At 36.1% G+C, this 14,998-nt stretch overlaps 1 protein-coding gene across 4 annotated transcripts in view; it reads right to left on the bottom strand.

Annotated features, from left to right (window-relative positions):
* The window catches only part of LOC142622449 (DNA ligase 6), a 38,390-nt gene extending 24,436 nt beyond the window's left edge, over positions 1 to 13,954 (bottom strand). For all 4 annotated transcript variants that reach the window (XR_012841912.1, XR_012841913.1, XM_075795913.1 and 1 more), the window contains exons 1-7: positions 11,403 to 13,954; positions 11,170 to 11,287; positions 10,956 to 11,037; positions 7,304 to 7,406; positions 7,103 to 7,199; positions 4,851 to 4,953; positions 2,064 to 2,192 (exon numbers count right to left, since the gene is read on the bottom strand). Coding sequence is in view for 2 of the 4 variants with exons in the window: in XM_075795913.1 (XP_075652028.1) it covers positions 2,064 to 2,192; positions 4,851 to 4,953; positions 7,103 to 7,199; positions 7,304 to 7,406; positions 10,956 to 11,037; positions 11,170 to 11,287; positions 11,403 to 13,809 (3,039 nt within the window). In the remaining 2 variants the exon portion in view is untranslated. The remainder of the gene's footprint in view (positions 1 to 2,063; positions 2,193 to 4,850; positions 4,954 to 7,102; positions 7,200 to 7,303; positions 7,407 to 10,955; positions 11,038 to 11,169; positions 11,288 to 11,402) is intronic.
* Positions 13,955 to 14,998: the final 1,044 nt, after the last annotated feature.

Genomic DNA, 14,998 nt, shown 5'->3' with positions numbered 1-14,998 from the left:
AAGTGGGTAAATTAGATAGAATGATCTTGATTAAAGTGACTCTACCTCCCTTGGATAAGTACAAACGTTTCCATCCCGTTAATCTCCTTTCCATCTTATCTAGAATCAGGTTCCATATTGTCTTATCATTGAATTTAGCACCCAATAGAAGACCCAAATATTTCAATGGAAGAGTACCTTGCTTGCAGCCAAGGACATTCAACAATAAGTCAATATTATGCACCACTCCAACAAGAACCAATTCAGACTTGCCCAAATTTATCTTTAGACCAGAAACCGCCTCAAACCAAATAAGGATTATACGAAGCATCAAAATCTAATCTAGATGAGCATCGCAAAAATTTAGATTGGTGATGTTGGAACTTGATTGTGATGCATTGGTTGTTGAGATGTTTCAAAATTTCTTAAAAATAATTAGGTCCAACCATCCACATGTTGTATTTTCAACCACGGAAACAAATATGACTCTTGTCATAGATGAAAGTGAAGAAATTTCCTTCAATCTTCTCAATTCGCTTTTAGCTAGTGCAAGAAAGGAAAATCAGAATGTATCACCTACTTTATGGAAATCGGGGAGCAAATAATCACTAGGAAATAGGGGAAGCAAATTATCACTAGGATTAATGCCTGGCTAGACAAAATAATGGCACTCACTGAAAAACTAACCAGACAAAATAATGGCACTCACTAAAATACTACCCAGCAAACTTAAGGGTAAAAGCTTCACACATGAGAGATAGTAATGTTGTGGTACCAAAATTTTGTTATGAAAAGGAGATACAAGTGCCAAATAATGTCCCATCAGCGCACCCTCAACCATTTGTAGTAGAGCCAATTCAACCTGTTGGTTAGTCATTACTAAATGAGGCAGAAGTTCAACAACATAGTGAAAATTATGAGGGTGCACATGATGTGACAGTTGAAGTTGATGAATCTGCTTATCATCAACCTTGCATGGTGCATGGAGACAAACTGTTTGCCAAAGTGGATACCATGGTGCTTCCTATGGTTTAAGATAAGATTGTGATTCCACACATTGATTTTGTCATTCCAAATGAGTTTACTGAGGTCAGGGAATGCAAGATTTTGCTAGTCTCTGTGCTCCCAAAGGTGATTCCTCAATTGAGGCAAGCACTATGTGCTAGAGTTTTGATCCTTCTCCACTTAAAAACTTGAGGTTGAGTTTTCTCAACATTCGTTTAAGATTTTGTTTCTAAATTTGAAATTATGTTTGATTTTGAATTTTGAATTTTGAATTTAGTTTTTAATGTTGAGGGTTTTAAGGGATTTGATTAGGCATTTTCCAAATTAGCGTAATCCCTAAACCCTATTAAACTAGTGTTCTTGTAATTGTGAAAGGCAGTTGATTTTGAATAAGAATTTTATAATGAGTTGAGAATATGTCTACTCTTTTGTTTTCTTTGTTTAGTGGTGATGCCAAATGCCATTAGGTGATGAAGCCTAGGGTTTGCAAGCAGATCCTAGGTGGTGAAGCCTAGGAATGGTTCTGTAGTTGTCACTCTTTATTTCCTATTTTCCTATATTTTTTTGCATCAAATTATGTATCTGAAGAAGCCTTGAATTGATGCCATGATTTCATGTGTCACCAACAAACCAAGAAAGCCAACTTAGCTTGCCAAGTCAGCTGAAATTGTGAGCTGAAGTCATGATTACAGACCTTAAAATTGTGACTTGAACTCATGATTTTAAAACCACCATAGTTTTCAGATAAGTTTCAAACACTTTTTTTTATAGGTAAGTTTCAAACAGTATTTTAATATATTTTGATTAAAAAATAATTTTCACCCAAATGACTCACAAAATAAGTATGCCCACATTAAAAAATTAAATAAGTTCACATTAAATTTTTCAAAAAAAAATGAAAAAGAAAAAACAAAAGGCAAAAAAACAATTTTTATTAAGAAACTCTATAAAATTTTCAAATACTCAGCCAAAACCTCATTCATTTGAATCGTGATTGCAAAGGGTGAGAACCAACTTTTATGAAACCGTAAAAACATGACAGAATGAATAAATGACATTTTGTCAAAAATAGTGTTAACCTGAAGATTCTCCTTCAAATTGTCTACTTTTCCTTCATGGTAAAAGTTAGGGGAGAAATTAAAAACAACAGCTTGAGCTAGAGCAGGTAAAACAGTTCTCATCATTGCTCCAATCCGTAAATTTCTGACCTGCATAGAAATGATGTTAAAAATGGTCACAAAAAATAGCTCAATACCATAAGTTAAACCCCGTATTTAAGTTCCACATTCATTATACTCATTCAAAAATATATATTTTTTCGGCAATCAGATATCCCAGCCATATTCAAATGATGCACATTTTCAGTGCAGCACAGGTGAAGACCTCGTCTATTAATTCTCTAAAAAAAAATCCTAAAAATAACAAAATAGAAGACCATGAGAAAGGGAAGAAATGAAACAAAATGAAAGGAAAAACACACTTCGCTCTGGAAATCAATAGCAAATGACAGGTAAAGCAACATCATCTCCACCCTACCTGCAACAGCTATCTCTATCTATTGTACAACAAGAATCTTGTCGTGACTTAGGAAAACACGTTTTCAGATCTTAAACTACACCCTACTTATCAATTTAAATGGATAATACAGCCCCTAATGATAAATGATTAAGATGTTGGTGAACTAGAAGTATGCATGATAAGCATACACTAGAGCACATAAGGAGAAATAAATAGGAATGCTTGGTGACATGGTGGTGCTACAATCTGGAATGAGAAATTTGAAGCTCAACTGCTAGACCAAAAACACAGTACTTCCTTGGCAAATAGTGCAAAAGCTGATCAAACATGATCAATGAAAGGAAAAACACAGTTTGCTCTGGAAATCAATAGCAAATGACAGGTAAAGCAACATCATCTCCACCCTACCTGCAACAGCTATCTCTATCTATTGTACAACAAGAATCTTGTTGCATCTTAATAAAACATGTCTTCAGATCTTAAACAACACCCTACTTTTCAATTTAAATGGATAATACAGCCCCCTAATGATTAATGATAAATGATTAAGATCTTGGTGAACTAGAAGTATGAATGATAAGTATACACTAGAGCACATAAGGAGAAATAAATAGGAACGCTTGGTGACATTGTGGTGCTACAATCTGGAATGAGAAATTTGAAGCTCAACTGCTAGACCAAAAACACAGTACTTCCTCAGTAAATAGTGCAAAAGCTGATCAAACATGATCATTTTCACAACCATACTCTCAAGAAACTTAAACCTCAAGCCATTGCTGCATGCAAAACGTCAATACTTTTTAGGGACCTGAACATCCAAGAGCATAAAGAACAAAATGAGGAAGCAAAACTCAAGTACAAGAGTGATCAATCAAAGCTTGAAAAACACAAGATGCAGCTGTTTGTGGAATCCCTTTCTAACAAAAGATCAACTTCAAATAGAGTATATGAAGCAGTAATCTTTTTTTGGTTTTTTGGTTTTTTTTTGGAGGGGGGGGGGGCAACTAAAATCATCTCGGTTTTCAAGGATAAAAATCTCTGTTGTGCTCTTCCTATTTATCAATATCCTGCTAAGCTGTTAAAAAACAGAAAATTAAATAATTTAACCATTATTCTTACAACAACATTTACTATTTAATAAGCATCTATTTGCTTCGGTGTAAAATATTTTTTTTCTGCAACTAAAAATTGCAAGTCAAACACTATTATGATGAATGGATAATTACAACAAAAGGTCAAAAAAAAATTTCGGCTTTTTGGAAGTGTAACCAACAAAAGATTCATATGCTCCTCCCAACACAAACATTATGTTTGGAAGTTTGGAGGCAGAAGGCAGTAGAGGGTAAGGAGGGTAAGGAAAGGATAGTAAATGAGAGTAGAGGGGAATGGCTACCCCTTCACCTTGTTTGGATGTTTTAAAAATTAAGTAGGCAGAGGAGAGGAGAGGGGATGAGAATTTCATATAAAATGACAATTATAACCTTATTTATTAATTTTAAAAAAATAAATATAAATTGACATCTTAAGGGCAAAATTGACATTTCAATTTTTTTTTTTTTAATCCCCTCCACTCCACTGAATTAGAAATGCAGGCTTAGGAGGGTTTGTTAAACCATACCCCTCCCATTTACTCTACTCTCCTCTCCCCCTCCCATCCAAGCAAAGAAAAATTGCTGAAAGTCTAAACTGATAAACTATTATGTTTCAAAATTAAATTCTCAACAGCAAACAACGACTTAACCACATGTGCCCCATTTTATGCTCTATAAGCATGCAGGGCAGGTAATAATGAAAACAGTAACTAAAAAGAGAAAAGGATTAAAGAAGAGAATTGTATTAAGATTGATGCGCTGATGCACACAATTCTTCAAGTCAACAAGTGCAAGATGAAGATAATTACTTTAAAAAAAGGCATAATATTATTTAATGCTGTTATTCAACAAAACACATAAATATACCATCACACATCTATAATCTATAATATATAGAAACCTTTTACTTTTTGTTAACTTCTTCTAGTGTTGCCACATAAGCTTTTGATGCCTCACAATGGTAGAATAGATATATCCATATACAACCTCAATCATAATAAAAGCTTATTATTAACTACCATAATTATCAAATTTCATATTTAACCAAAAAATAGAAAACGGAAAAATATCATATTTTATTAATTTTTTGTGTGCATTGCATGGGTTACTGACAAGTTGAGAGGAATAAATGAGATATAATTTAACAAAACAGACAAGTATTTATAAGCAAGGAATAGTCCTAGATAAATGTAGTGCAAAGATCACCATTTAGATAAATGTAGACATGTTCAAAGCAAACTACATTAAGAGTCTTACCAAAGTTCTAACAAGAAACTTCATCTCCTTCTCTCTACAAGAACACATGAGATTCACAATAATGTTTTTCTTTCGAACGGTACTTCCACTGCCTGTTTGTACACTGATGATACCATATAAGAACAAGAATTATAATAATTTCACATAACAGAGTGCTTGCAATTGGTATCAAAATTCAAAAATATTCAAATCAATAAAATAAATTATATAATACACATTTTGAATCATGAAAATTACCACATAATATGAAAGAAAATTAGAACAAATTTGCTACAAATTCTACAGGAGCTAATAAACTAAAAGGCCTACAAGTATAATCAAATCCCATACGGTGTTATAATGGTTCACTCTGTAAATGATTCCATAGCCATCTCATCATATACAAACTTTGAGGACAAATTCCTATGCCCATCACCGTGTGCCTAATAAGGTTGATTCTATTAATGTTACTTCTTTTAAAGACTCAAAATCAAACCCCATTGGGTGCCTAAGCCTATAAAAAGTAAAAGTTAGAAGCTGTTTGGCAACCCAAAGATTCTTCTGCATTTGAGGACTTTGAAAGGCAGCTTGGGCCTTTTAGGAGGCTTTTGAAACAACTAAACCTTTAATTTAGGGAAAATTACACTTTATCACCCTAAACTATAATTCAGATTACACTTTGCATCCTAAACTTTTCAAATGCACATTTTGCACCCTAAACTATGATCCTTATTACACTTTGCACCCCGACATCACGTTTATTGTTTAACTTGGATGGAAACAAAAAATTTAGGGTACAAAGAGTTATCAGGAGTATAGTTTAAGCTGGTAAAATATAATTTCTACTTTGTTTTAGGGGATTGAGAAGATGGGCAATTAGTTCTTTTCAAGAGAAGTCATTCTTTTCTGTCTAAGTTAACAATAAACTTGATATTTGGTGTAAAGTGTAACAAAGGTCATAGTTTAGGGTGCAAAACGCATTTTCAAAGTGTAATTAGGGGTATAGTTTAGGTTGTTAAAATGTAATTTCCCCTTTTTTTAATTATAAAAATAAAACAGCTGCAGCTTTTGAAAACTCAAGCCTCCTAAACTTGCCCTAAATGTCGTGACCTACCAACTAGATAAAATAGTGGGAAAAATACCCTAAATTACACTTTGCATCCTTAACTTTTCAAATGCATGTTTTGCACCCTAAATTATGACCTTTGTCACACTTTGCACCCCGTCGTCAAGTTTATTGTTAACTTGAATGGAAACACAAAATTTAGGGTACAAAGTGTTATCAGGAATATAGTTTAGGCTGGTAAAGTATAATTTCTACTTTGTTTTTAAGGGATTGAGAAGATGGCCAATTGGTTCTTTTCAAGAGATGTCATTCTTTTCCATCCAAGTTAACGGTAAACTTGACGGCAAATGCAAAGTGTAACAAGGGTCATAATTTAGAGTACAAAATGCATTTGAAAAATTTAAGGTGCAAAGTGTAACAGGGGTATAGTTTAGGGTGTTAAAGTGTAATTTTCCCTTTTTTTTATTATAAAAATAAAACAACTGCAGCTTTTGAAAACTCAAGCCTCTTAAACATGCCCTAAATGCCGTGACCTACCATCTGGATAGAATAGTGGGAAAAATACCACTTTAACTAGATATATTTTTACAGAGTTAACATTCCTACACTTGATTCATGCTAACCTTAAGAAACTTTTCATTACGGCACCATTTCCTACTGTGAACACTGAAAACAGTGGGATACTGATGTTTTAATATCTTGATAATAGCATTAGTCTATTATTGTATTTTTCAAAGTTTCCAGCTAAAGACCAAATATATATACATATATATATATATATAAGGGAAAAATGAAAAAGAAAAACCTAATTGACAAAAAGAGTTTGACTGGGGAAATATTTTATAACATAAACTGCTTTGCACCACAATAAGAAGAAAAAGAAAAAACCAATCTCAGGTGATGATCTTCTCCTTTTTCTTCTACTTTCCCTTTTTTCATAGGCAAGTAAACTCATGCATCATATCGGATTGAACATGTGACCTTCCCCTCCACCCATTGTTTTATGGGGGAAGAACATACCACTTTCCCAAAATCTATGATACCAACTCCTAGGCATTACATATATTACTAATACTATTATCTAAGCGGTACTATACTACTATCATTATACAAACTATTCTCTATCATTTCAAAAAACCACCAATAGATAGTCACCAATATGTCCATTATGCTCTAAAGAACAAAAACCAAGATGGATAAGTCAAACCTTATCTTTCGGAGTGCAGAAAATACATCTCTAATTAGAAGCGGCGAAGGAGGGGCAAGTAATGTTTGTGTTTGTCGGCATTCTTGAGCAACATCACCTTTAACCAAAATAGACTATTTCTTAGGTTGAACAAAAACCTCACAGAAAGAAATAGTTCTGCAGACCAGATATAATATATGAGAGAAAAACATTTGTTGCTACCAAGATCACCAATCTTGTTATACATCTCCTTTAATTTGGTCCGGTTTGTACCACATGCCTCTTCTAGTGCTGAGGAGACCAAACTTCCACCAATGTTTAGTTCCTGCACCATAGTTAAGACATGAGCACATTTTAATTTCTTGCACACAAGAGAAGATGCTTAGTATCCATTTGGATACAAATTATTGCGTTTACGTTTCGCACGTTCACATTTCAGCTCTTTTTTTTTTTTTTTTTCTCCCGCGGCAGCTTTTCAGCTTTTAAGGGACAAAGGCTACTGTTCATGCACAGTGCATGGAACAGTAGCCACAATAGTGGACTTTTCAGCCACTTTTCAGCACATCAGTGGGTCCCGTGCACTGTTCACAGGACCCACAAACTTCACTTTTCAGCAATTTTTTCATTAAAAATGGGTCATACGGCACTATTCACACATTTAAAAATTATTTTACTACAGTGTTTTCAGTTTTCAGCAATAAGTTCTATTCAAACGGACCCTTAATGCTTAAAATCTCTCACACCTGACATTGGCATGTGAAAACAAAATCATATTTCCAGATTTCTGTTGTCAAGAGAAATAGATTTTTTTTTTTTTTTTTTTGATAAATAACAAAAGTTCATTAATCAAAATACCCAGGTACATCGGAAGTGTACATGAATAGCATTACATTCGAGAGAAATAGATCATTAAAAACATTACAGAGCAGAAAGAAAATTCAAAGCACCAAGAATAAGAGATGGATAAAATCACGTTGTGTAATAATATCTGATAAAAGTACATCTAGTCAAAACTCAAAGTAATTTAATTAATATAGTAGAAGTAATAAAAAAACGGACTTGTCAATTAAGTAAATAACAAAGAGTATGACTTCCAATAGAATATAATGGGGAAAAAGAATACATGTGGTGGACTTTAACTAATCAATTGAGGATCCATAGCCAACCACAAAATTTGGGATTAAGGCTTCTTGTTGTTGTTGTTGTTGCTGCTGCTATTGTTGTATCAATGCATACTGATTTCCATTTTCTGAATATATCCATGAGAATATGCACAGCAATAATAAAAACTGAGGGTACTTAATTGAGAAGAATAACAAGAATAAGACAGGGATGGAGTAGTATACAAGAAACACCAAAAACTTATAAGAATTATCAACATAATAAATCAGGAAATTTAAAAAAAAAATAACAACTAGAAAAGCAAGAGGAAAAACACTTTCAAGGAAAACAGCAAGACAACCAAATTGCATTGGTATGCCTTATAGAGACATTGTGCCCTTCATTTTCCTTCAATTTTCAATTATTCTTCTTTTTCCAAGGAGAGGGGGACGGTAAAGGAACCTGAGTTATAATCACACAAATCATAGACCATACCAACAATCAAAAAAATGCAAATGATCTCTTATGCTGCAGCAGAATCAACCTACTAAGTTGTTTATATAAAGTAGACAGAAGAACTTTACAAAGCACAAAACATGATAACAAATTTTGTGGTCAGCTACATAGTCTTACCATTCTGCTCTAACTTGGTCACCAAGGATTCTAGCACACGGCAATACATATTTATTTCAAAATCTAGTGGAACTTTTTTTTATGAATAATTATTCATTAAAGTAAAAAGGAGCCCCTCAGTACACAAGCAATATTCTAAGAGAACTACAAAGTCATGAGAGATAACAACTATCAATGAAATCTAGCAAAGTAAAGGGTAATTGGTTGGAACCAGCCATCCATTTATGCAAAATATGCAGGAGGAATAGTTTCAAATCTGCTGAAGACCTCTCAAATCCTTCGAAAGCTCTACGGTTGCACTCCTTCCAAACCATCCACAAAAGGCACAAAGACTGCACCCCACACAACACCAATCCCCTTCCCCCACCCCCACCCCAACCCCCACCCGTCTAGGAAATCTCCCCTTAAACAGAAGATCATTGACCACAATCAAGGGCATACTTGCAATGGAACAAATGCTAAACTGTTTCCCTCACCTTCATGCACATGTAACACCACTCGATCACACAAACCTTATGGCAATGCAGATTATCAATTGTGAGAATCTTACCCAAAGCAGCAGTCCATGTAAAAAAAGCAGCCTTAAGCAGAGCTCTACCCTCCAAATATCCTTCCAAGGAAAAGAATTAACTCCTCCCAAAACATAATCATAGCTTCCACTTCCCAATCATGTAATAGACGCATAAAAGTAACATCCCAAGCACAGAGCTATCTATCCAAATCAAATAATCCACCACAAAAGCCCCTTATCCTGAGCAATTTCGTACAAAACTGGAAAACATCCTTCAAAGGCCCATCACCGCACCACCAATCAACCCAAAAACAAACACAGGTTCCTTTCCCAGCCAAGAATGAAAGAAACCTGGAAAAAGGACCCCAACCCAATCTAATAAACTTCCATAAACCAACTCCATACCCTCCTTTAACCAACTTCGAGCACCATCCTCCCAAACCACACCCATACTTACACTCCACTACTTTCCTCAAAAGAGCAAAACAACGGTGAATCATCATAACCACTTACCTAATAAATTTTTTTTGAATGGCACCATCTATCTCACTCCTAACCCTCCTTATCTAATTGGTGTACACACTATAATCCAATTCACAAGGTAAAATTTAGTGTGTGTTTGAATACCGCTTATTTTGCTGAAAATTAAAAACTTATTGCTGAAAACAATAAAAAAATAATTTTTGGGTTACTGTTCATTGCTGAAAACACTGTGGTTTTGCCTTAATGCACTGTTCATGTCCCGTGAACAGTGCAAGAGGCACTAGTGAAAAAAAAAGGGCAAAAACGCAGAAATGCAGATGTGCAGACGTGATCCAAACGGACACTTAAGCTCATCTCCCATCCCTCCCAAAAGAAAATCCCTTTGCATCATTTCAATAGGCCTAGCAATGCTAACTGGGAGAGGGAAAAGAGAGAAAATATGTCAGTAGACTCGAGAGAGTACTCTTAATAAGAGTGAGTCTACCCCACTTGGATAAATAAATTCTCTTCCAAAGTTCCACCCCACAAGGCTTTTCTCCATTCTTTCCACAACAGGACTCCACCTCTCTTTTGACTTAAGTCAAGCACCAAGTGGTAACCCCAAATATTTCGTAGGGAGGGAAGAAATCCCAAGGATTAGAGACAAATCCTCCACTTCTTAAACTGCTTAAACTAATAATGCTAGGTAAATTAAATTACACTTAAATTTGGAGATAGATTTCTCATGAAATTTACTAGTTCTACCATTCAAAAAAGATTATAAATAAAAAATAAAAATCAATTACTAGTTCCATAGAATATATCTCTGTTGCCATGATTGACCAAGAAAGGTAATGTCAGCTCCAACTCTAGAGTCAGAACAAAACCATGAACTTGAAGAAGAATGTGGAGGGGAAAAGGAGGAAATTAAGGTCACAATTCTATTGGTCAAAATTAAGTCTTGTCATATCAGGTGCAGCCAAGTGATACAAAATAGTAACTTGGATTTAAAAATAATAATAACAATAATAATAAAAATAAAAACAACTCTCATAACTAAAAGAAAATTGAGGCTTCAAAGGATAGGAAATAAAACTTGAATACAGTATCACCAATCAAGCATTGATTGGAAAAAGAGTACAAAGACCATGGGTGGATAAGACTCACTATATTTTCATGGTCTGCAGCAATCTTATTTGTGCACAAATACACAGACGGCAGAACATCCTCAGGAGACAAGACCAGTAAACTGTCATAAAAGCCAGTGCAAGAAAAGAATATGTCCCAATCAGCAAAAACTAATAAAAAAGCAACCTGTGATACCATAACAGGAAGAAGAAAAACAAAAATGATATCAAAGATGCCATCTATAGCAACAGACCTTCTGAACATATTACACAACATAGAAGTAGCTTTTATCTTCCCTTTTTCATCCTCTAGCTGATCAAAAGTTCTTGCAAGATGTATATACGGAGCAGGCTGTCCGCTCCTCCAGCATGCTGCACATGTATCTCAGCAATGTGAAGGATTGCCATCAAGAAAATGTTTAAAATTTAAATACATTAACAAGAAAACTCAATGTTTTGAACAATTTCAAAATGTAAAATAAACAACCATGCTCTATAGGATTGTATTTTTCTGGAGGTAGTGATACAGGAGTTGCATCCACATCCTTTGTTAACGTTGTCTGCAAAGAGATATCAGGAACATGTTCTTTCTCTAGCACATTCTTCTTTTGGCCACGAGAGCAGTTGTTGACACTACTCTGCACCAGAACTGATTTGTTAAAGTCACCAAGGTCATCCTCATGATTACAGAAGTAAATATCCAGTGCCTTATTAATATCTCCTTTTGTCTTCTCTAGAATGGTGGCAGCACAGCTTCTGGATGATTCATTGCCATTTATTATTTGAATAAACTGGTCTATTTCATCCCTGTAAAATTTGGCAGAATCATCAGGCAACTGATTTTCATCTATAGGGCTCTGCTCAAACAAAGTTCCTACCTTACCACCTTCAGAAACATCGGGCAAAACTTTACTGAAGAAACTTGTTATTGTAGATTGTTTTGAACCACCAGATTCCAACTTTGAATTAGCCTTCTTGTTTTTCTTATTCTCAACATTCACCTTCCTTTTTCCAGGAGAAGTGCCACTCTTAATTGAATTGACTTTAACTTTCTTGTCCGGCTTATTGTCAATAGTCCCCTTACCTTTGCCTGGGGAAATATTACTCTTACGAGAATGCTTCAGGTTGGCTGGCTTATAGACTTTACTTAAAGCATTGTCAAGGCTTCCAAAAGGACTACTCATAACAAAACCTGCTTTTGAAAGTGAAGCAGAGTCATTAAGTGAGCTACTTTGAGAAGTGGACACAGATGTTGTAGCTGTACTAGCAAGGACTTGCTCATGAAATTCAGTTTCACGTTCATAAAAATTAGACACCGCTTCAACAATATTCCTTCCTGAGCTGCTGATCAGATCTACTATCTGGTTGTGAGTGACCCATGTGGGCAAACAATCACGAAGTTCCTGAACGAGCTTCTCCATGTCTTCATCATTCAGCATAACTGGATCTTGTGAACTGGATTGTTCAAGAGAAGATATCTCCTCATCATTCAAGACAACTGGATCTTGTGTACCAGGTTCTTTAGGAGAAGATGAGTTGTCCAAAGCAAAACCCGGATCATTAATATCACTGCCCTTTGCCTTGGTTTCCTTGATCTCATTCTCCTTGTCCAGCTCCTCATTAGTGCTGGCATCTCGCTCAACCTTGTGAACCACTTCACAGGACCCTCGATAAAAACCCCTTAAGAACTCTTGCTTATTGGCCATTTCATCAACTAACCCTGCAAAATGCTTTTGCATTTTATCAGCATGCTTGCTATCAAGGTTTTCAACATCCAAACCTACGGTAGGAATAACACGCTTTGGTTTTAATAACTTCACATACTCCCTAAGTTCGTAATAGTTTGAATGTTCACTATACGGAACAAGATGAATCTCAAACGAATCCTTAGTTCTGACAGCAAACTTATTGCGCTTCACTTCATAAGTCCACCCAGTCGGGACAAAACCCACAACCTTAGAGTAGCCTCTTTCCTCCATGATCTCTTTCATTTTCACGAAATTAGGCCTAAAATACGGCCATGTCTCACCCAAAACATTCCACCCAACAACGTGAACATCACTTTCACACACATCCTCTGTAAACAACCCGGTCTCGCCATACCCCAAAACACGCAAAACCTCCATTTTCCTAGCGTCGACGTGTATCTTCCGATTACACCTCCGTGCAATCTCGAGCAAAATCCTCTCTTTCCCAACAACATAAGTAGCGACAAGGAACAAAACACCCCTAAATGAACAATCACCTCCTGGTCCTACTCTATCTATCACACTAACAACATAATCAATAGACTCATCTTGCGAAGGAAACGCGAATTTGGGATTACAATAAGTAGTGTCCAAGAAAACAGCATCAGAACCAATGAATTGAGTTAGAAAAGAGTCAAATCTCATGGAATCAGAAAACCGAAAATCGCCGGTGTGAACATACCTCCCACCGTTGGGGCCAGGAATGTTGAAGAGGAACTGGACGGCACCAGGGCAATGATTGGCGTCAATGAGGGTGATCTGACAGCCGTCAATGACAACAGTTTGGCGGAGCGGTAAAGGAAAGATAAAGGGGGAGGGGAGTTTGAGAACACGGGTGAGGAGAAGGGCGGTGGTGGGGGAAGAGAAGATGATGCCTTTGGACCAAGTGGGGGAGAGGCCGGCGTAGTGATCGGAGTGGAAGTGGGAGAGGAAGTAGGAGACGGAGAAACTGGAATCGGAATCACTGCGGAAGGCGTCTACGAGGAAACGGGTGTTGGGGATGCGTTTCGAAGGGGGGAGAGAGGCCGAAGAAACGGAGAGGGGCGATGGTGGTGGCAATAATGATTGGGATTCGAGAGCGGCGAGGAAGAGGTGAGAGGAGTCTAGCGTTAAGAGGGTTTTAGAAGAGGAAGAGGAAGAGGCCATTTGGATTTGGAAAATGATCGATATGAGAAAGCAATGAGAATGGGCAGCAGTTGGTGATTTGGCCAAGGCAGTTCCTGATGAGCAGCAGAAGTTTTTTTTTTTTTTTTTTTTTGCTGATTTGGTTTGGGTACACAAAGGGGCGGGGAAAATTGGCATCCGACATCAATCTCAGTTTATATAGCTAGTTGGCAACCTTTTGAAATTATATATTAAATAGCATCTCGAGGTCAGACATAGACTGTAAAATATTACACAAGCTGGCTGACTCTCTAATTTTTCTTACTCTAATTCACTCTCTCTTTTCTGTTCTCGCTTCACTCTGCTAAACAAATGATACAAAGGGCCTTTTTATAGGCAAACATGTTACAAGAAGACGAAATAATTTACAGTAACAAAGCGTGAAGTCTGAGTTCTTGCTTTACAGGTGTTGGAAACTGGCGGATGACGCAGTAAGGGCTGGCTTCTGCAAAATCTTCTTCTGACAACGGAAATCCTGGAATTGAAGTAAAGGACTAGTGATAATACATGCATTCTTGAAAGGAGTGTGACGGCAAGGTGGAAAAGGAGGGCAAGACAAAAGTGGGTCCAAAGTGGGTCCCACAATTTTCAATTTTCATTTTTCATTTTTTTTTTTATATATATATATTTTTTTTTTATATATTCTTTTGTACATAATTTCTTCTAATCATCTCTTCCTTGAAACCATTCTTCATCAAAGTCTGCATCTGGATCAGGATTATGGAAATAGGGATCATCAAAATCAAACGGACTGGGCATTTCCCAATGGTGTTGATAAGGCCATTGCTGTTCGCAAACGTCTGGTCGGCATACAATTTCCTCGGAAGGATTCCCTGGCCGAGAGATTCTCGCCATCGAAAGTGTGAATAGTGACAGGATATCCATGATACATCTGTGTGTCTGTGAATAGTACCGTCGGCATTTGTTACCCAATGGACATCTGGAGGGTGGACAATTCCTTCTGCTTGAACATTATTTTTGGAATTTAGCTTTGCAACTATACATGCTGAAGTGATTCTTTGACCAAATCTGGGGTGATCTGCTTTGTGATACTTGGACCATTGACCATCATGAGCATCATTTTTCAAAAGTTCATGCCAAAATTTGTTAAAATATTTATTATCATGAAGAAAAATGTATGAGTAGAATCGTGGTTCAAAGTGAATGCACA

This window comes from Castanea sativa, chromosome 1 (assembly GCF_040712315.1).
Source record: "Castanea sativa cultivar Marrone di Chiusa Pesio chromosome 1, ASM4071231v1".
NCBI lineage: Eukaryota > Viridiplantae > Streptophyta > Magnoliopsida > Fagales > Fagaceae > Castanea > Castanea sativa.
This window is presented reverse-complemented; position numbering and strand designations above follow the sequence as displayed.